Source organism: Mustela erminea, chromosome 2 (assembly GCF_009829155.1).
Source record: "Mustela erminea isolate mMusErm1 chromosome 2, mMusErm1.Pri, whole genome shotgun sequence".
NCBI classification, from domain to species: domain Eukaryota; kingdom Metazoa; phylum Chordata; class Mammalia; order Carnivora; family Mustelidae; genus Mustela; species Mustela erminea.
The window spans coordinates 18,889,334-18,911,152 of record NC_045615.1 but is presented as its reverse complement, the minus strand read 5'-3'; the positions used below and the strand labels follow the sequence as shown (position 1 = coordinate 18,911,152).

The following is a 21,819-nucleotide window of genomic DNA, read 5'->3' as shown; positions in this document are numbered from 1 at the left end:
TTGACAGACAGATCACAAGTAGGCAGAGAGGCAGGCAGAGAGAGAGGAGGAAGCAGCCTCCCTGCCAAGCAGAGAGCCCGATGGTGGGGCTCAATATCAGTACCCTGAGATCCTGACCTGAGCCAATGGCAGAGGCTTTAACCCACTGAGCCACCCAGGCACCCCTTGTCTATATTTTTAAAATGTATTTCACCAGATACTTAATTGTAGGTTGTTTGTTTTCTTTAACATTTTAAAGACGCTGTTCCATTATTTTTTCTGATATGAAGTTTGTTGTCTTTCTTATCTTTGTTTCTCTATATTTAATGTGTCTCCTCATCCCCCCTGCCTGCTGCTTTTAAGACTTTTTTTTTCTTTATCACTATTTTTTTTTTTTAAGCAGTGTAATTATGACTTATCCTGATGTGGATTTCTTTGTGTTTATCTTTCTTATAGTTCATTGACCTTCATGAATCATTGGGTACTTTTCATTGAATATTGAAAAATTTTTTCTATAATTTCTTCAAATGCTTTCTATCTAACCCCTTTTTTCCTGAGACTTGAATGACATGTTTGTCTGCTTTATACTGTCTCACAGATCACTGACATTCTATTTATTTTAATGATGGATGAGACGTTTTTGTTTTCTATCGTTAATTCTGGAGAGTTTCTGTAGTTATATCATTATGTTCACAGTCTTCTGCAATATTTAAACTTTTAATTACATCCAGTGAATTTTTTATTTCAGATTTTTTTTCTATGTCTACAAATTCCATTTTTTAAAAATATTTTTCATCTCTCCATATTGTGCTCATGTTTTCTTTTAATTCTTGGAGCATCTTTATGACAGACTATATTTTCCACATTCTTTTCTTTTTTTTAAGAGATTTTATTTATTTGAGAGAACGCATGAGAGAGCACCAGAGAGAGCACGAGTTTGGGGGGGAGGGAGAAGCAGGACACCCACTGAGCAGGGAGCCTGATGATGTGGGGCTCAATTCTAGGACCCCGGGACCATCACCTGAGCCAAAGACAGACGCTTCACTGACTGAGCCACCCAGGTGTCCCTCAACATTATTTTCTATTGCACATGCCCTTCTACAACTTCTCTACTGCCTAATCAAGAGATGGCATCTATGTCTCCTCGCTTGAAACTGGTCAGGCCCTTATGGATTTGTTGCCTGAGAATATGGATATTATGACACTGTTATTTCTAAGCCTGGGTCATAGAAAGTGTACAACTTCTACCTTGTTTTCTATTTTTTGCGATTCTCTTCCTGATACTCCTCTACCATGCTGTGAGAAAACCCACATCAAATGGGGAAGCCCATGAGGAAATGAACCAAAGGCCAAAGCCTTAGCTAATAAGCTCCCAGCCAATAACCAGCACCAGCTTTCCAACCATATTAGTGAGCTCTTGGAAGCAGATCCTTTAGCTCCCAAGTCAAGTTGCCACACCTGATGCTGTGTAGAACTTCCCTTCTGAGCCCTGCCTGAATTCCAGATTCACAAACAAAATAATTTTTTTAAGTCACAAGTTTTGAATGGTTCGTTATATACCTGTAGGTATTTTTATTTTCTCTTTTAATTTCTTATCTTTTGATTCTGTCATCTCTGTCTTTTCCATATTTTTATTGACTGATTTTTTCATTATGGGTTATATTTTTCTGATTCTTTATAGTAATTTTTAAAAATTTTATTTATTTATTTGAGAGAGAGTGTGAGAGAGAGCATGAGAGGGAAGACGGTCAGAGGGAGAAGCAGACTCCCTGTGGAGCTGGGAGCCAGATGTGGGACTCATGGGACTCTGGGATCATGACCTTAGCCAAAGGCAGTGGCTTAACCAACTGAGCCACCCAGGTGCTCTCTTTATAGTAATTTTTGGTTGGATGCAGGATTTAGTAAATTTTGTTGAGTGCAATCTATTGTTTTGTTTTAAAAAGAGAATTGGATTTTGTTCTGGCAGGCTGTTAAGTTACTTAAGAATCAACTTGATCTTTTTTGAGGGTTGATCTCTTTACAGTGGGACTACAGTACCTTTTACTGTCAGGTGGGATTCAGAAAACTTTTTTTGTAGTAAGATAGATAGTAAATATTTTAGGTCATGCAAACCATGTTGTATGCTGCTGCAGCTGCTCAAATTTGCTGTGCAAAGCCGCTGTGGACAGTGGGTAAATGAATGGGTGCTTCTTTGTTTAAATAAGACTTTATTCACTGGAGTAAGTGGTGGGCCACATTTGGCCTGTGAGCACTGTTTTGCTGATCCCTGCTCTGGGGCAGTAGTTCTTTTAAGTTTTTTTGTTTTACAAACTTTTCTGTGGGTCTCTTTTGCTTATTTTTTGCATCTGTCAGTATTTACCGTATTAGAAATTGTAGCTGAAGTATTTTAGAGTCTTTATTCATCCAAAATTAAATAATGATTAACCTATTATATGCTTGCATGAATAACATTTTTTTAGTGAAAAATAACTATCTCTTAGAAAACAATAGCTGAGAATAGTGTTATCCATTTATTTTTTTTGGTGTGAATGTCTTTTGTGTCTGGCTTAAGAGAGAAGAGCTGGAGTCTCATATGTGCTTCTTCGTTAAATCTCTTAAAATATTCCATTTCAGATAGCATTTGAAATACTCTACCATGTACTCATAGGAGAATGATTCTAAAAATGGCAAGTAACATCTTGGGATTATTAGAAAAACAGTTGAGACCTTGTTGATCCCCTGAAAAGGTCTTCCAAGTCCTCCACAGGTCCCCAGACTACACTTCAAGATCACTAACCTTGGGCAAGATTAACCTGAGGTATGCTAGGGCTTGACCCTTCTGGGGTTTCAAACGAATATGCTAGATATTTGAAGAGGTATTCATACTCTCCACTTTGGTTTTTGGGAACTCCAGTGATTCCCTACCCTTTGTGACCTCTGGCAATTGTTAGCTGTTTTCCTGTAATGTTTCTTTCCCAGCAATGCTGTTCTTTGCTTGTCTTTGTAGAGTTTCACCTTATGCATGTGCAGAATATTCCATGCAGACTTATGGAGTTTTTCTGTAGGATAGCTCCTTCCTCAACTTAATGAGACTGAAAGATTCTATTAGACTGTGCCCTCCCTGCATTGCAGTCTAGAAATTGCCTTCAGTCAGAAAGCACAGTTGTACATAGTGCTCACCTCATTCATATCCATTCTCTCGGGATTCTTAATGCTGCCTATTGTTTAGTGTCTGGAGATAGTCCTTTCATTTGTGGTTGCATTTAGTTGTTTATGTTGGGGGTAGGGCTAAGTCCTGTAACAGTTATTTCTTCATGTGGAGACATCCCTGACTGCTTGGGTTTTGTTTTTAATCATATCTGTTGAAACAATCACACTGAGGTCTTATGTTCCTATTAAAACATGATATTTGTTGTCTTAACCTTCAGTAAAAGCTTTCCTTTTAGTATTCTGTTTATATTGGTAAAAAAATAACTTTTACACAAAGGGGACATTTTCCACTATGGTATGAGGAACACAGGGGAATGTAGTCACTTATTATATATGTAAACCATTTGTTTGCCTTTTGTATTAGGCAAGTATGTGGGCGCTTTATGTCTCAGTTTCTTAGTTTTAATGTATCTAGAATGTTAACTGGGAATGATAAACAGAATATTATAACTATTTTGTTTTTTAGTTTTAAGTCTTGTCCCTCAGGAATTAGTAACTACTCTTATATACAGTAGTCATACAGACATAGATTCAAATTCTGAGTCTGTGCTTTACTAGATGTGTCAGTGAGACTGTTTGCTTACCCTGAATCTGAGCCTCTATTTCCTTATCTGTAATGTGGGCATGATAATGCTGTATTAAATAGAAATAAGAACGTTTAGTAACACAGCTGCTGCTGCTGGGGTTTTTGTTTTGTTTTGTTTTTGTTTTTGTTTTTGGTAATAGAGCTTCTAATAACAGTGCTTTAAACAAGTGGAAATTTATTTTCTCTTTCTCTTCAATAAGAAGAACCTGGCAGTTTAGAAGTGGTATGACAGCCCATAGTGTATGTATTGTGGACCCAGATTACTTCTCTTTCCATTCTACCATTCTTAGCTTAAGAGTTTTATCCTCAAGGTCACCTCATAAGAGCTTGCTGGAATGTTACTCATCATGTCCATGTGCCAGGCAGCAGGAAGGAGTAGGTGGGGAAGGAAAAAGGGGGCATTTCTTCCTTTAAAGAAACCTTATAAAATATAGTCATTTGATTCAAATCTTACTGGCCATAACTTAGTCATATGGTTGTATCTAGCTTTAAAGGAAGTTGGGGAATATAGTCTTTTAGCAGGAGGCTATGAAGAAGGAAGGGAAAAGGGGCTGTTAGGTTGGCATCCAGGAGCATCTGTCACTAATGTCTCTTTCAATTTTATGGGTTCCCAATGAATTGAGAAATTATCCAGGAGTTAGTGGGTGGAGTCCAAGATATTCTTTTAAAACTGACAAAGCTGATTCTTGAGAAAGGGGATTATATTTGCAGTTAAGTGTGTTTCCTAATATTAAACCCTAGCATTAAACAGACTTGTCCATCCAGTCATGAAAGTGCTGGCCAGGTAGAGCCTGCCTCTATTAACTTTGTGGCATGAAGGAACAAAGTCGTGTGTTCTGCCAGCAGCTGTTTCTCAGCAGAAAGGGACGGGTGGGTGAGGACTAGAGAGGCTGTGAGTGTTACATATGGCATCAGAAATGGGGAAGTGTTACCCTCTCTCTTCTCCCTTCTACAGTACTTTATCCTAAGCGTTTAGCATGGTGCTTGGCATTGAGGAAGCGTACGGTATGACCTTATTATTATAATGATGATTTGAGCAATTCGAGTAGCCACCACGATGTCTCAGGAACCTGTGCATTTAATCTTCCCACATGCGTCGCTATTTGACACGTAGCTTGGTTTCTATGACTATTTTTTTTTATTTCACCGTGAGATAAAATTGGTAAACAATTTTAAAATTGATAAACAATTTAGAATAACAGTGTTTAAACTTTCATTGAGGTCATAGTTCCCTTTACAAATGTAAAGCAAATTATACATTATGCTTTCCGGGAATACATGGGTTTTAAGAACTTATGGCAGCTGAAATTCAGATACTGCCATATTACTGTAAACTGGTATCAGTGACTGTTGAATAAGTACAATTAATTAATAGGAATGCGAGAGTGGTTAAGATCATGTGAGGCAGATGGACAGACAACATGTTTCAACTTCAACTGTGCCTACCTCCTAGCTTTTACCTTAAGCCAGTTAGTATTAACCTGGGTGTTACTGTTTTTCTTGTTTAAATCAATAAAATGAAGTTGGTAATAGTGTCTATATCCAAGGTAGAGGAGTAAATAGAAGCCTTACTTCTGGGCCAGAGTATCCACTTGCTCTTTTCTTTTGTTGCTGTTGTTTTTATAGTCATTATTGTTGTTGCCCTTCTTTGCCTTTCTCACCTCACCCTGATTGTCCTGCAGGTTCCAGTGATTTAAGTGCTCTTGAATTTCATAACTCGGAGATAAAATTATTCTGAGCAAACAGCTTGGCCCTTTAGATCTGTTTTTGTTAAAAAACGAAAAGCAAAAGTCCTCAAGGGTAATCTTCATGATCTTTGATCTTTCCACAATAAGAAAAACCTTTCACAGTCTGCTTCTGGCTCATCAGGGAAAAAGATCTTTTGGATGCCCTTCAAAATTTTCCCTTCTTTCTTTGCTTCCTCTCATGTCTCCTTCCTGGCCCGCAAGAAAGAAAATATGTCAGTTTGATATCGCTGGCCCCTTCTGAAAACCTGGTAATGGTATTTATCCTGTCAGCAGTTCCTGGGTATTTAGTGTTTTATATCTTGATCTGTCTTTATTATTTGAGGAAAAGTCCTTAACTTTCCCCATTCCTTTCTGATGAATAGCTTGGGTTATAGAAGTTTGGTCCCCTCACTAAGAGCCACAGATCCCCTGCTGTTTTTATAGGTTGACTTTTGACACAGACTGCTTCTGTTTAAGGAGCTCATTGTTATTAAGTTAGTGCCATTTTATACCAGAACTTAACTTTTAAAGCACATTTAAATAGACTTCTTATTGGTTTTTTGGTTGATGTTTAAAATTGGTGTTTTTTTTTTTTTCCCTAATGGCCCAAATAGCACATGCTCAGTGTAAAAAAAATTATTCAGAAAATATATAAATCATAAAGAAGAAAAAAGAGCTCTCCCATAGTTCTACTCCACCAAACTAGTCACTTTTAATTTTTTATATGATTCTATCTATATCTATCTATATTGTATTTATATAAATACATATATAAAACATATATACTTATACATATATAGAGATTTATATGCTATTCAAGTTTTTTTTTTGTTTTCTCCAGAATGTAGTCCTTCTATATATACTGTTTTGTAATCTCCTTTTTTCCCTAACCTATATAATGTGTTTGATTGTTTTAAATAGTTGTATGGGATTTCATAGAATGAATATAATTTACTTAGCTAATTCCCTATTGAGGTGTGGATACTTAGGTTGCTTATGATTTTTTAGTAGTTTAACCCCAGGATGGTAAACATTTTTCTGCATCCATTTTTGAGTAGTTGTGTTATTTTGGTTTTCTGATGTATTCTTAGAGTTTAATTCATGTATCAAAGGTTGTATACCTACTAACTGATTATGAAAGTGCCTTTTTCTAATCAAATTTGGGTATTATCAGTCATTTTAATATTTTTCAGTGTGATAACAAAACTAATGTCTGAATGATTAATTCCTATTTCTTTGATTATTAGAGATTAAACAATTTTCATGTTTTTTGGCCACTTGCATTTTTTTCTGAGATTAATTTTGTGTTATATAGTCTTGCTTATTTTCCAAAGGTATGTGTGTTTTGAAAACAGTAGAACTTTATTTCTTGAGATATTTTAAAATTATACTATTATATATTCTATAATATATATTTACATATTATAAAATTATATTATAAGTGATATTGTTTTTGCTGGACTTAATTTCTTACTTAGCTAGTTATTTTCAAGTATTGACATAGGAAAGAAATTAGTAAAGAAAACCAAGCTTGTTAGAATCATTTGTCTAAAATACAAATGAAGAGAATTGAAATTCTTAATGCTTATTTGCACTTTAAGATACCTAGTTTGGTTTAAATGTTTTTAATTTGCTCACATCTGGTTCTTGACCATGTTCTAGATAAGAGATGCCTATATAAATGTGTATCGTATTTTTACTTGTTCATTTTCATCATTGTTAAAATGAAAGGAATTGGGAACTGTTAATTGAAGTACTCATTTTAGCAATCTATGATCAGAAGATTCTTGGATATAATCTTTCCACATGATAAGGAGCATGTTTTTATTTTATTGCTTTTAGAAGAAAAACAACGGTGAAGACATTATGTATTTATGCAGACTACAAATCTGATGAAAGCTATACTCCAAGCAAGATCTCAGTCAGAGTAGGAAATAATTTCCACAATCTTCAAGAAATTCGGGTATGTTTTTCACATTTTAAAAGATATGTTCTCCTGTGACTCTTGCTCTTTAGAAAATAGTTACATTTGACATTAGATTAGACAGATTTAAATGTTAATACATAAAAGGAATATTGTTAATATTTAAGAAAGCATTTTTAATTTTTTATATTTTAAATTTTTTTTGATTCATTTGTCATCTTCGTTTTTTCCTAGTGTTTTATTACAGAAATTTTCAGATGTATAGAAAAGCTGAATTGTATAGTAAACCGCAGTATACTCACCTCCTAGAATCTATAATTATCAGTGTTTTGCTATATTTGCTTTATTATTAACTGTCTATCAATTCATCTAATTTTTATATGCATTTCAAAATAACTTGCAGATATTTGTACTTATCACCCCAAATACCTCAGTGTAATATATGATAACCAGAGTTTTGCTTCAGGTTCATTTTTTTAAGGTACAATTTATATTCAGTTTCCGCAAATCTTAAATATATTTATTTGTGAGTTTTCACAAATGCAAAAACATATCTGTAACCCTGACTCCTATTAACATATACAACATTTTCACTACCCCATTAAATTTCCTCATATCTCTTCCCAACCAATTTCCTTCTCTATCCTACTCTCAGAGGTAAGTGTTGTTCTAATTTTTTTGTTTGCTCATTCATTCATTCATTTATTATATAGATCATTTTACTTTGTTCTAGCATGTCATATAAATGGAATCACAGATGGTATAACTTATTGTGAGGCTTTTTTCACTCAGCCTAATTTTTTGACAGTCCATCCATGTTGTTGTGTGTATAGCAGTACTTCATTTTTCTATATTCCTGAGTTATATTCAGGAATTGTTTGAATATACCCCAATTTATTTATCTGCTATATAACTTTTCGAAGCTATCAGGATAATGTTTTTGTGACCTGACTGTGACTAGTGCTAAAATACTTAGGTTTCAGAGATACTTTCAGTGAGTTTGAATTTTGTACTTGAAAAGTTCTGGCCCTTTGCATCTTTTCTTGTCAGAAAGTCATTGAGTTCAAACAATCATTAAAATCTTTTGAATTATGTGATTCTGAGAGATCTGGGAAGCACCTGTGGTTTTTGAAAAGACTTTCAGCCAATTTGTGGCCTGGACTCTTATTTGAGTTAGTGTTTATAAGACCCTGTCTCTACATTTATATTTCTTCCCTGAGTTAGTAATAAGCTTAATAAGAATCACATATACTTTCATTACTTACTCATTAAATGCAGTGTTGTTTCTTTGTGAAATTTGTTTATGTGTTTACAAATAAGGACATTGTCTCCCACAGATATTTTTTTTTTTTCATCCTTTGAGGTAAGTTTGCAACTTTTTTGAGATGACCACCTGGTCTTATTCCAGTTATCTTCCTTTACTTTTAAGGAATGTGAAATAAGTCAAGCAGAAAACAGAATTATCATATGGTTTCACTCACACATTAAATATAAGGAATAGCACAGAGAACCATAGGGGAAGGGATGGAAAACTGAAGGGGGAGAAAATCAGAGAGGGAGATGACCCATGAGAGACTATGGACTTTGGGAAACAAACTGAGGGTTTCAGGGGTGGGGGCTGATGGGGTCGGCCAGGTGATGGGTATTGAGGAGCACACGTGTTGTGATGAGCACTGGGTGTTATATGAAACTAATGAATCATTGAACAGTACATCTAAAACTACTATAGAGTGGCTAACTGAACATATAAAAAAAAGGAATGATCCTATAAATTTTCTTGACTATGAATTTGTCTTTAAAAAATCACTCTAAGTAAGATATTCTTTTTTCGTTTAAAAATATTTATTTTGTGTGACCATACTGGTTAATATGTACTTTCCATGCTTGAATAAATTCATAAATAGATCAGTTCTTCATTTTTCTTTGTCAGTTTCTTCATTTTACCCAGGGCTTTTTTCATTCAGAATATTTTAGATTCTTTTTATTACCATAATTACATTGGGCTTTTTGCTAGCCCTTTTAGTCATACGATACATTTAATCTGTTTTACTGTTTTAAGGACTTGAGATATACTTTATTAAATATTTTGTATTTATCACATGATTGGGCTATTCATATTGAGAAACCTTTTAGGAATAGAGCTGGCTTTTTTTGGTGTAAAATTAAAGATTTATCGTATAATCCCTCTGGCAGGTTGAATTATGTGACACTGAAAATAAAGTTTGATCCAAGCTATGCGGCATATATTTGAAATGTCCACTAGATGTCACTGTTGTCCTTTAATTGCTAGTCTCCTAATCTAGATGTTAATAAGACCTTAAGTAGTCTTCTTTGTAACTCGTTTTTCTCAGAGTATATATATTCAAATATTCTTTGATGCATTTTGGGAAATGTACATCTTCATACATGACTTCCAGGTTTAAGTGTTAAATATATATTTTGTATTCTTTTGTAAACTGGACAAACTTGAAATATTTGGATCATCGCAGAATATTTTTAATCTAGTTTTCGCTTCTTTTATATCATTTAAGTACTGAAACATTAGTCACATAGAATAAGGGCTCTTTTAGGTAGTCTCTTAATTTTATTCCAAGTGTGTTTATATTTCTGTGTAGTGACCACATAGCCTCATGAGACCAGTAATACTAAATATTACCAGGTGATAATGTAAGTTGTTTTCCTGAAAAACTTAATGAACATACTGCTTTTCTGCCACAGTTCTCACTAAGGAACCATAATTTTTGGATTTTGCTTTAAAATATTAGTGCCGCCTTTGCAGCTCATGATATAAAGTATACTTTATCTTTTAATTATACATCTTTATATGTGATTTATTCTGTTTACCTTTTTTCTAAGTTAAATATTCTGGTATTATTTTGTTTTTTAAGGGAAGATAAGCAGATCATGATTGTATTTTCTTACATCTATAGGATGTAAATTGTTATTTTTAAAAAATCTTCTAACTCCGATACTAAGACAAATGATTAAAGTAGTGTTAACTTTTATGAGGCTTTTAGAGCCATCATTTCATTAGTTATAGGACTGATTTAACTGAGTGGAAAATCCAACTAAATCTTTTTATATTTTTCCATGGAGGGTTGCCCACGGGAAGGTGTAGTATGTATTGAAGTGTTTAATGGGTTTTCCTTTTTTACTAGAAATTATGGATTTGTTTACTTGAAACACTCTAAAAACCTATTTTCTGTCATTTTATTATTGATTTGAGTTGGTAACTTTACAAATATTTAGTTCAGGGCAAGAAAAGCTAATGGCTACCCTATCTCTCAAAAAATTATTCTTTTTCTATCATATGTTTTCCTTCATTTCAGTTATAAAGCACACTATTCTATCTTGATCTTTGTTACCTCTGTTGAAAAATCTCTGAGAAGAGATTAAGCCTTCTCTTTACTCTTCGAGGATGCATATTTCAACCTCTATACCTGAGGAGGGACTTAAATGGAAATAAAGTTTAGGCTTTCTACTTAATGGTTATAAGATACTCAAACTAGGTTTGTGTGGATAGAATGCTTTTGATGCCAAAACTGTTGAATAACTTCCTTGATAACATGATGAATTAATTTATGCCACTAATTCTACTTTTTCGTTTTTAAAATTGTCCACTCTACAGTAATTGGGAACCAACAACCTAAGAACATTTCATGAGGTGTTTGTGACTTACTGCTTCCACACAAACTACTTTTTTTTTTTCTTAAACACAAACTACTTCTATGTAGAAGTGAGGACTTAGCATTTCAGAGTCTTTATGGCACTATCTTCTCAAAACACATCATCTCAGTTGTGTAATTTTGTGCAAGAAGTCATGTTCATCATATTATTGAAATTATTCCACAGAAATTTTCAAATAAAGATAAATGCTTTTAAAATTTTTATTTAGCTATCTACCTATTTATTTATTTATATTTATTTTTTTCAAGTAGACTCCATTCCCAGTGTGGGGCTTGAACTCATGACCCAGGAGATTGAGATTCCTGAGCTTTATGGACTGAGTCAGTCGGCATCCTGTTTTTGAAAATTTTTAAACTATTTGCCTTTTAGCATTATGTTTTGGTTTAGTGCTGTTTTTTTCCCTCTGTCCTCGAAGGAAAAATACGTGCAAAGGAAATATTTTGTCATTTAGAGTGAGAGATGAAAGAATAGTCTATCTTAGATGTAACCATTTTATTTTTAAAGATTTTTATTTATTTATTTGACAGAGATCACAAGTAGAGAGAGAGGCAGGCAGAGTGAGAGAGGGGAAGCATGCTCCCTGCTAAGCAGGGAGCTGGATGCGGGGCTCGATTCCAGGACCCTAAGATCATGACCTGAGCCAAAGGCAAAGGCTTAACTCACTGAGCCACCCAGGCGCCCACATGCAACCATTTTAATATTGTAGAAAACATCTCCAGCTAAGATTCAAGGAAACAGTCCTTTTCAGTTTGCCTACTATTTACCTTTTCTCTTCAGATCACATAAATCTTTCGCCTTTTAAAAAATGATTATAGAAATTTTTGTATTTAAATATGAAACTAAAGTGATTTATTAGATATAAAATGACAGCTCTCGAAATTATTTCTATACAGTTCTGTAAAAAACAACTTGTTAACTGAAGGTTAAAGAGGTATTTTCAGCATAGGGTGAAAATTGTCCTTTGATTCATTGTTAGCATTCTGCTTCTAAAATTTGTGGCTGCAAAAGGATAGAATATTAATGGAGCACAAGATTGTGCACTTAAGTGAATTTTAAGTTTTGTTTTTGTCTTCAGATAATAAAGCTGTTACCAAAGTTGGTTTGTTTTTTTTTTTAATTTTTTTTAAGAGGATGCTTGAAACAAGTCTTCAGTGTTAAGAGAGCAGAAATATTTTTCTTTTCTTCTGTGTGGGCAAGACTTTTGGCTCTCTTCCTTGTGTCTTGAATCAGTAGCATGGCTATGGGAGTCCATATGTGGTACTTTGACAAAAGTGGTTAAAAAGTCAGCTCTTCTGTTAGCATAAAATTTGCTATTATAATTTGATTTCTGTTAATGTGTTTGGTAGAGTAAGAAGATGCAGACAAAAGTCTCTGACTCTATCCATCGATCTTAAAATCTGCTTATATTTACTTTCTGATGAGGGTTCTGTTTTAGACAACTTGATATAAAGTAGAATGATTTAGGTGGTACCTATAAACATAAATTGATTTGATAAGACAGTGTTTAACTTATTGAGCCTTTGAAAAAAATAGTTTTTGCTGAATTTAGCTAGTTTAAAAGAAAATGTTTTCAAAAATTAGCTTTTATAACTGACCCTGGGACATCTTCGACACGAATGTGGAATACTTTGTTGTGATACAGATAATTTTTAGGCCAGAAATGTTATCTTCTCTTTTCCCTCTCAAAAAGTAACATATGCGATTTTTATAAAGTTATTCATGATTATATACATTACTTATTTCCAAAATGGAGTTACGATGACTATGCATTTGGGGTTATTTACTTTTGAATCTAAAATGTTACACAGTGGAATATTATATATATTTTTAAAGATCTTATTTATTTATTTGGGGGGTGGGGACATAGAAGGAGAGAGAGAATCTCAAGCTGACTCCACAGCAAGTGTGGGGACCCATGCGGGGCTTGATCTCCTGACTGAGATCATGACCAGAACCAAAACCAAGAGTGGGATGCTTAACTCACTGAGTCACCCAGGCGACCCTATATATTTTTAAGAGATTAATACTGTTGTAACTTTCGGTTTTTTGTTTGACCACAAACTTAGACTGCAGAGGCATTCCCATTACAAAACAGACTTGTGCTTTATTCATTAGATATTTATTTATGGCCTTTTAAGTGCCAGGCACTGTATTAGATACTGGGGATACAGTTAAAGAGAGTCACTATTTCTGCCCTTAAGGCCTTATTAGTTTGGTGGAAACAATAGGCAAATAAATAACTACAATATAGTCTAGTAAATAAACACACAGGACCATGTGAATGCATTGGAATATTAGGAGCAATGTTTTTAAATTTTTTTCTAAAAGAGGTGATGGTACACCTGAATCTTAAGGATAAATATAAAGCCTTCTCAGGTGGGGAATCAAGTGGAGGCATTTTGCAGGGGGCACAGCATATATAAAAGTAGAGGAACAGGAGCGCATGGCCTAATGGCAGAACTGCAAGTAATTTGGTATTTCTGATAACGAGGTAGGTATGGGGGAGTGGCAAGAAAGACTGAAGTGTTTATCCATTCTACACATTTATTGTTATGATAATGGTAATATGGCATCTCTACATAGGGAGTTTACATTCATTCAGGGAACAAATGTGTAATTGTTACATGAAAATACATAGACAAAAATCAGATTGTGCTTACTCTAAGACTTCTAGGGATTTTAGACTTTAAATGAGGAGACACTGATAAAATTTAATCTTGGGAATGTTGGGGCTAGACAATGTGAAGACTGAATAGGTAGTATCCAGGTGAAAATTATGAGGATTTAACCAAAAGGCCATGGGAATTGTATTCAGACGAAAGGGGATGTATTTAAAGTAGAATCAACAGAATTTGTGACTGATTATTACCTAGGGTATAGTGGAAGTACAGGTTGGGGTTCAAGTAGTTAGAAGAGGGCATCTAGAATTCTTCTCATGTTTGGCACCTGGTTGAATGCTGTGTTAATCAGAAATGGAGTACAGAGGTAAGGAGCATTGGGGATGGAGAGAAAGGTTAAGCTAATGAGATTAGTTTTTGTCACTGATTTCTGGTAGGTGGAGGGCTTTTCAGGGGGTAGTCAGGTAATTGGATCTGAACTGGGGGAAAAAAGTCTAGGTTAGAGGTGCAGATTTGAGAATTATTAGTGTGTAAGTAGAAGCTTAGGTGTGAGTTCTGATTCATTCAGGGAACATGTATAGTAGAAAAGAAGACTGCTGGGGCTCAAACTGTGGAAATGCCAGTATTCAAGGGCTGGGAAGAAAAAGATGATTTAATGAGACTCCTCTCAAGCTGCCAGTGATGAGAAGAAAATTGAGAGATAGTTGTCACAGAAGCTAGGAATGGTCAGGAGTATCCAGTCAGATAGGGACTGAAAGCTTCCTGCCTAAGCTTGTGTTACATGTTTTAATAGGCAATTTAATGCAATTCTGTACTAAAGCGTCTTCTGCAAGTAGTTTAATCACTCTTTGGAGCTATAGTTTCTGCATTTATAGATTGGAGACTAATGAAATTATTTAATAGGAGGAATTCAGCTTTTCCTACCCTAGTATTTGGGCCCAGTAAGAAGATTCTGAAGGGAATTCTTGTTTTGTTTCATAACGCTTTGAACGGGAAGGTTTTATACTGTGGATGCATACTTCAACTTTGAAGTTGATGAGGTTTCTTTGAAGAGCATTGTGCTCTAGAGTCGCTTTTCTCAAGTGCTCTTTCGCAGTGGTTATGGAAGAACTGCACTGTTTCTTATAGGCAGAGTGACAGCGGTAACAGCCAAGGGCAAAGAAAACAAAAAACAAAATTAAAAATCTTTATTTAATTGCATGGCAGGATACAATACAATAAAAATTTGTGCTTATGAAAATGAAAATGCTGTGGTTTCAGAGATGCAGATTATCAATCCCTTTTATGTAAGGAAAGCCCACTGAGTGAGTGTGACCAGCTCAACAGGGGAGGGAGGGAAGGGTGCCTGGCTAAGGACTTAGCACAGTGTCAAAAACAGTAGGCCTTTAATAAAAGTTGTCAAATAAGTAAGTATACTAATAGTCGGTCCCTATGCTTGCCACTGATCCATGCTTGTGTAGTCTGCTTCAAAAAAGATTATTTGGGCAAGTCTGATTCCTTCTCTCAAAAATAAAAATTTTTTATTTTTGTTATTTTTTTAAATTTATTTTTTATTTTTTATTTTTTTATTTTTTTATTTTATTTTATTTTTTAAAGATTTTATTTATTTATTTGAGAGAGAGACAGTGAGAGAGAGCATGAGCAAGGAGAAGGTCAGAGGGAGAAGCAGACTCCCCATGGAGCTGGGAGCCCGATGCGGGATTCGATCCCGGGACTCCAGGATCATGACCTGAGCTGAAAGCAGTCGTCCAACCAACTGAGCCACCCAGGCGCCCCTAAATTTATTTTTTATTTTTATTTATTTGTATTTATTCCTTCTCTCAAAACACATAAAATTTACCATCTTCACATTTTTAAGTGTATAGTTCAGTAGTATTAAGTGTATTCACATTGTTGCACAACAGATATCCAATTTTTTTTTCATCTTGCAAAACTGAAAATCTCTATCCATTAAACACCTCCTCCTCATTTTCCCTCACCTTAGCCCTTGATAACCACCATTCTGCTGTCTGATCCTATGCATTTGACCACTTTAGATACCTCATGTAAGTGGGCTCTTAGTATTTGTCTTACTGTGGCTGGCTTATTTCACTTAGCACAATGGCATCAAGATTCATCCAGGTTGTAGTAGGATATGTTCCCTTTTTAAGGATAAATAATCCACATTATGTGTATCCATCCATCTGCTGATGGACCTTCCGCAAGAGGTGTGAATAATGCTGCTGTGAACATGAGTGTGCAAACATAAATGTTTCTTTGAGATTCTGCTTTCAGTTCTTTTGGGTATATACCCAGAAGTGGGCTTGCAGGATGAGATGATAGTTCTATTTGTAATTTTTTGTCCCTCTCAGAAATTGGCAAGTTAGCAGCAAGACTTGATACAGAGTTAGTGATATGGAGAGGGTGGGAAGGTGGAGGACCATGCACATTCTGAATTTTTAAAGTTAGAAGGGTAAAGACTATGAGATATGTGAGGAAGTAGGATGATGTAGGATGAATAGAGTGGATGCCCGGACACAGTCAGATTGACCAGCAGAGAAAAAAATAAGAGTTGAACGAATAACTGGTGCTGCCAGTATTCATTTGCTGACCACTGTGGTACCTGGTTATTTACTTTTTCTGGGGTATATAAACTTTTTAGTAAGCCCCCTTTCCCTGGAGAAACTTTTGAACACAAATTCCTTTATTCTTGGCCATTAAAAATGGCCCTGATTAGAATAGAAGGAGCTGCAGTAAATTTTGCTGAAATCTGCCTGCTGAAAAATTTTATTTTAATTTTAAAGTGTATTTTAATTGAGGTCAGCCCACTCAGGACCTTCATTTTTTTCCCTCAGCATCTTATTTTATGCATGGGGAATGAAGAATTAATCTCTAAAAATTAGAGGCCAGTAGCAGATTTTTGATGAGATCAGTGCTATGTTTGAAAGAGAAGAATCTGTACATGAATTTTGATTTAGATTGGATTGACCATCACAGAACTGGTTTTTGAGTCCTCTTGTTCACTGTTACTTGTATTTGTCACCTCTACTGTTGATTCAGCACTCTCAACACGCATGTCACTGTGCTAAGCAGTCACCACTCACTATTTCATTCTGTCTCCAAAGCTCAAGTGGTGATCAGATGTTGTTGTTATCCCTATTCAGGGAAAGTTGACACTTAGGTTACATGGACCTTTTGCTGTGTGGCTCACTCTAAATGTGAGAATGTTAGAGCTGAAAGAAACTTTAGAGGTAAACAATTTCATCAAAAACTTAGATGCTAAGCAGTCAGGCAGGTAATACAATAGCAAGATTCCATGCCTTTATGCAAAGGGGGCAGCTTCTATGTGGTTTCAGCCTTTATGGCCACATAGGAATGTAGGCCCAGTGTTGTCAACCTTAAAGTTTTTAAAGAGAAATCTGGATTTGAGTGTAAAGTTTCCCAATTTTTAAAATACGCTGGGCAAACAGGGTAGGTCCACAGGTTAGCAACTTCCAATAAAGTACAATCCCATTATTTTACAAACGAGACCTAGAGATGGAGTGAACTCCCCGATGTTCCACAGCAAGTCAGTGGTATAGCTGGGAATCAACATGCATTACATATTCCTTTCATTTTTTTCTTAAAATCACATTAGATTATAAATTACCATAATATTTCTTTAAATTTTTCAGAATAATTGAAGTGTGGAGTCGAGGAAATGAGCTAATGACAGGGGATAGGTTGACTGTAGAATTTCGAAGTGTATCTAAAAATTTTTTCTTCCTCAATATATTCTATTGAAAATTGATACTGTAATGCTAATGCTTTTGGCATAAACATTTGTAAATATTTGCTTTTCTTTCTGTTGATTGCTTTCCTTAATGATTGCATAAAGAGCATTAAACAGTGTAATTTGGAGCAAAAAATTTCTAAGAATAAAAGAAAAAAATCTCCAAGCCTCTGAGTAAAAGAGGGAGAATATTGGAGTTGAAACTGTGGGAATATAAGCCAATTCATTCTTTCTTTTCTGGTCATTTTACCTTCATAAGGGAGTTAAAAAAAATCATCATTCTGGGGTTTGCACATTTGGGGGTGGGGTGGGTGGTTTTTCGTCTTGCGTTTGCAATTACAGTTGATGGTAGAAAACAGAAACAGTAGCTCAGCAATCTCAGTGACATTTTCAGAACAAATTGTCTACTTTGTAATTAGCTTAGAATGATAATTAGCTAATTGAATGGTCCACAGCTAGTCTTGATCTTGGTGCTTAATTAAGTAGGACAGAGGCACTAGGCAGAGGCGATCCCTAAGGAACTTTGATGAGAAAAGATCTAGATTCAAACTAAGTGGTACCATAACTTTAAGACAGTAGTAGGGAAATTGTCCAGATAATGTGTTAGCTCAGTTTTTATTTAGCCTGAAGTCTTTTATCTCATTCCAAATTAATATGGTGTTTACTAAGTAGCTGTGTGAATTTTTTCTTACTTATTTTTTATAATGAAGAGTATAAGTTCTTGCTGTGGAGGGCACCTGGGTGATTCATTCAGTTAGGGGTCCAACTCTTGCTTTCTGCTCTGGTCATGATTTCAGGGTCGTGAGATTGAGCCCCACATCAGGCTCTGCACTCAGGGGGGAGTCTTGCTTGAGATTTTCTCTCTCCCTTTCCTCCTACCTGCTATGTTGCTCTCTCTCTCTCTCTCTCTCTCCAAATAAATAAATAAATAAATAAATAAATAAATCTTAAAATAAGTTCTCACTCTGGGTCCTATATATCCAATAGGGTCCCATCCTTTGCTACCAAATAAATAAAATTATCACATGGTAACAGGTACCTCAGGTTAAAAATATATAATATCAAGAGAATGAGAAGATAAGCTACAGACTGGGAGAAAATATTTGCAAAAGGCACATCTGATAAAAGACTGTTATCCAAAATATATAAGATACTTCTAAAACTCAACAATAAGAAAGCAAACAAGAGGCCAAAGGCTTTAATAGACACCTCACAGAAGAAGATTTGTGGATGGCAGATAAGCATATGAAAATCTGCTTCACATCATGTCTTCAGGGAAATGCAAATTAAAATGAGATACCACTACAAACCTATTAGAATGGCCCAAATCGAAACACTTCGCGCCCAATGCCAGCAAGGAAGGGGAGCAGCATGGGCTTTCCTTCATTGCTGACAAGTATACAAAATGGTCCAGCCACTTTGGAAGACAGTTTGGTGGTTTCTTACATGACTAAACGTACCAGCCATATAATTCAGCAGTAGTGCTCCTTGAAAACTTACATCCACCCAGAATCCTGCATGTGCATGTTTTATAGAGTTTTACTAATTGCAAAAACTTGGAGACAACCAGGATGTTCTTCAGTAAATAAATAGATTAATAAACTGGGGTACATCCAGACAATGGAATGTTACTCAGCACAAAAAAGAAATGATCTGTCAAGCCATGAAAAGACATATTCCTAAACAGTGAAAACAAGAGTTTGTATAATTCCAACTATATGGGATGATTTGTATAATTTCAACTATATGACGTTCTGAAAAGGCAAAACTATGGAGACAGTAGGAAGATTAGGAGCTAGGAGTTGGGGGGTGGTAGGAGGGATGAATAGGCAGAGCACAGAGGATTTTTAGGGCACTGGAAATACTCTGTAGGATACTATAATGATGGATACCTGTCATTATACATTTGTCCAAACCCATAGATTGCACAACACCAAGAATAAAACCTTATGTTGATAATGAGGGAGGCTCTGCATGAGGTGGGGGTGGGCGGGAGACTTATGAGAAATCTCTGTACCTTCCTCTGAATTTTGCTGTGTATCAAATTGCTCTAAAAATTGTTTTTTTCTAAATAATTTTGTATGTACACTCTAGGCGCCCCTAGAGTGTGTTTTGCTTTTTCTCTCATCTATCTTTTTTCCCACCTCTCAGGGAAACAAGTTTTCATAGGGTTTGACTGGCAGGCATGTTGAGTTAACCTGAAATAATTACAACACGCTGGCAACTTCTGATTTTCCTACTTCTTCCCTAAGACTACATACTTGCTGCAAAGCAAGTGAGATTTCATAATAATGAGCACCCTAATATTTTTTCTATAAGATAGGAAAAATCTCCAATTTTAAAATAGAAATCAATAAAATAATTAACAACGAACTTATAGCCAGTTACTACTAAAATGCCATTTTAGTGTATTTATATCTATTTTATCTGTATTTAGAAAGCAACTTTGAAAATACACAGTTTCTAATTCTGTAAAATGTTAAGACTAAATAGTGGTTTTTTTTTTTAAAGATTTTATTTATTTATTTGATAGCGAGAGAGAACACAAGCAGGGGGAGTGGGAGAGTGAGAAGCAGGCTCCCCATGAGCTCTCAGTCCCAGAACCCCAGGATTATGACCTGAGCCAAAGGCAGATGTTTAACGACTGAGTCACCAGGTGCCCCTAAATAATTTTATTTTTCTCTAATTTTAAAAGAAGAATCCCTGTTAACATAATCTTATATTCTTTAACTTAACTGAATTTCAGTTTTGTATGAGTTAACCTAAGTATTCAGATTCAGTAAACTCCTCTGAAGTTATGGAAAAGGTACTCTTTAGTACCTTTTAGTACCTATTCAGTAGTAGATAGTGTATAGATAGTAGTAGTAGTAGATAGTGTGTTTAGAGTGTGTGTGTGTGTGTTTAAAGATTTTATTTATTTATTTGACAGAGAGAGGGAACACAATCAGAGAGAGAAGGAAAGGCAGGCTTCAACACCAGCAGAGAAGAGGGAGAAGCAGACTTCCCTGCTGAACAGAGAGCCCGATGTGGGGCTCGATCCCAGGACCCTGAGATCAGATCTGAGCCGAAGGCAGAGTCTTAACCCACTGAGCCACCCAGGCTCCCCTAGAGTGTGTTTTGCTTTTTCTCTCATTTCACTTAATTGTAGTGAATCTAGCCAATCAAAAATATTGTTTACATAGTTTGTTTCTTTTTATAATAGTCATATACAGTAATAAATGTGGCCTTTGACTTATTCCTCTAATAGCTGTTTCTTTGAGATTCATGAGAAAAATGAATAGCCCTTTTTTTTTTTTTAATATTTTTTAAAGGTTTTAGTTTTTATTTGTCAGAGAGAGAGAGAGAGAGCACAAGCAGAGGGTCGGCAGGCAGAGGGAGAAGCAGACTCCCTGCTGAACAAGGAGCCCAGTGTGGGATTCGATCCCTGGGATCGTGACCCGAACCAAAGCAGACGCTTAACTGACTGAGCCAACCAGGCATCCCATGAATAGCCCTTATAAAAAATACTGCATCTGTTTTCGTTGTCCACTAAGTACTCATTTTAGATATAATACTCATTTTAGATATAATTGCTAAAACCTCAAAACTTAATCTGAAAGCTCTATTTTACTATGTTTTATTAATTACAGTTAAGAGATGTTATACACAAATCTTGGTAAGCAATGATTGTGATGCCAGTAGTCTTAAAAACTTATTATTCCAAGAGTTGAATTTCCTATTTTTTTTTCCTTTTTCCTTTTCTGTTTTTTAAATTGGGAACTGCTTGAAAGACATCATGTTCCTGACCTATTATAAATGCTATATTTTGGCTACATTGTTTTGTAAAATTGCTTTTAAAGAAGTTCTCTGCAGGGCGCCTGCGTGGCTCAGTTGGTTAAGCGACTGCCTTCGGCTCAGGTCACGATCCTGGAGGCCGGGGATCCAGTCCCACATCTGGCTCCTGCTCAGCCGGGAGTTTGCTTCTCCTACTGACCTCTCTCCTCTCGTTCTCTCTCTCTCTCCCTCTCGAAGAAATAAATAAAATCTTTAAAAAAAAAAAAAAAGTTCTCTTCATTGGTATTCCATAGACCTACATTGAGGCATATAGGAAATTATAAAATCTATTATTGCAATTCTGTTAGGAATATTGTTGAGGATGTAGTCCGTATCACAAAGTGGTCTTTTAATACAGATCCAGAATAAAAATACCCTTGCAGTCTGGATTCAGGAAAGAACGTTTTAGTTATGATAATAGATACACACACACACCCACACCCACGTTCCTCTACTCAAGACCTTTTAGCTTAGGGACTTTGGTAGATATGAAAAACCTCCTGTTGAGAGGGGACAGTGGTTGGGTGGGAGGAATATGGCAACTG

At 35.4% G+C, this 21,819-nt stretch overlaps 1 protein-coding gene across 2 annotated transcripts in view; it reads left to right on the top strand.

The window, feature by feature from the left end:
• Positions 1–21,819, top strand: part of ANAPC10 (anaphase promoting complex subunit 10) — a 111,496-nt gene that overhangs the window by 57,664 nt on the left and 32,013 nt on the right. For both annotated transcript variants that reach the window (XM_032332404.1, XM_032332406.1), the window contains exon 4: positions 7,324–7,444. In XM_032332404.1, coding sequence (XP_032188295.1) covers positions 7,324–7,444 — 121 coding nt within the window. The remainder of the gene's footprint in view (positions 1–7,323; positions 7,445–21,819) is intronic.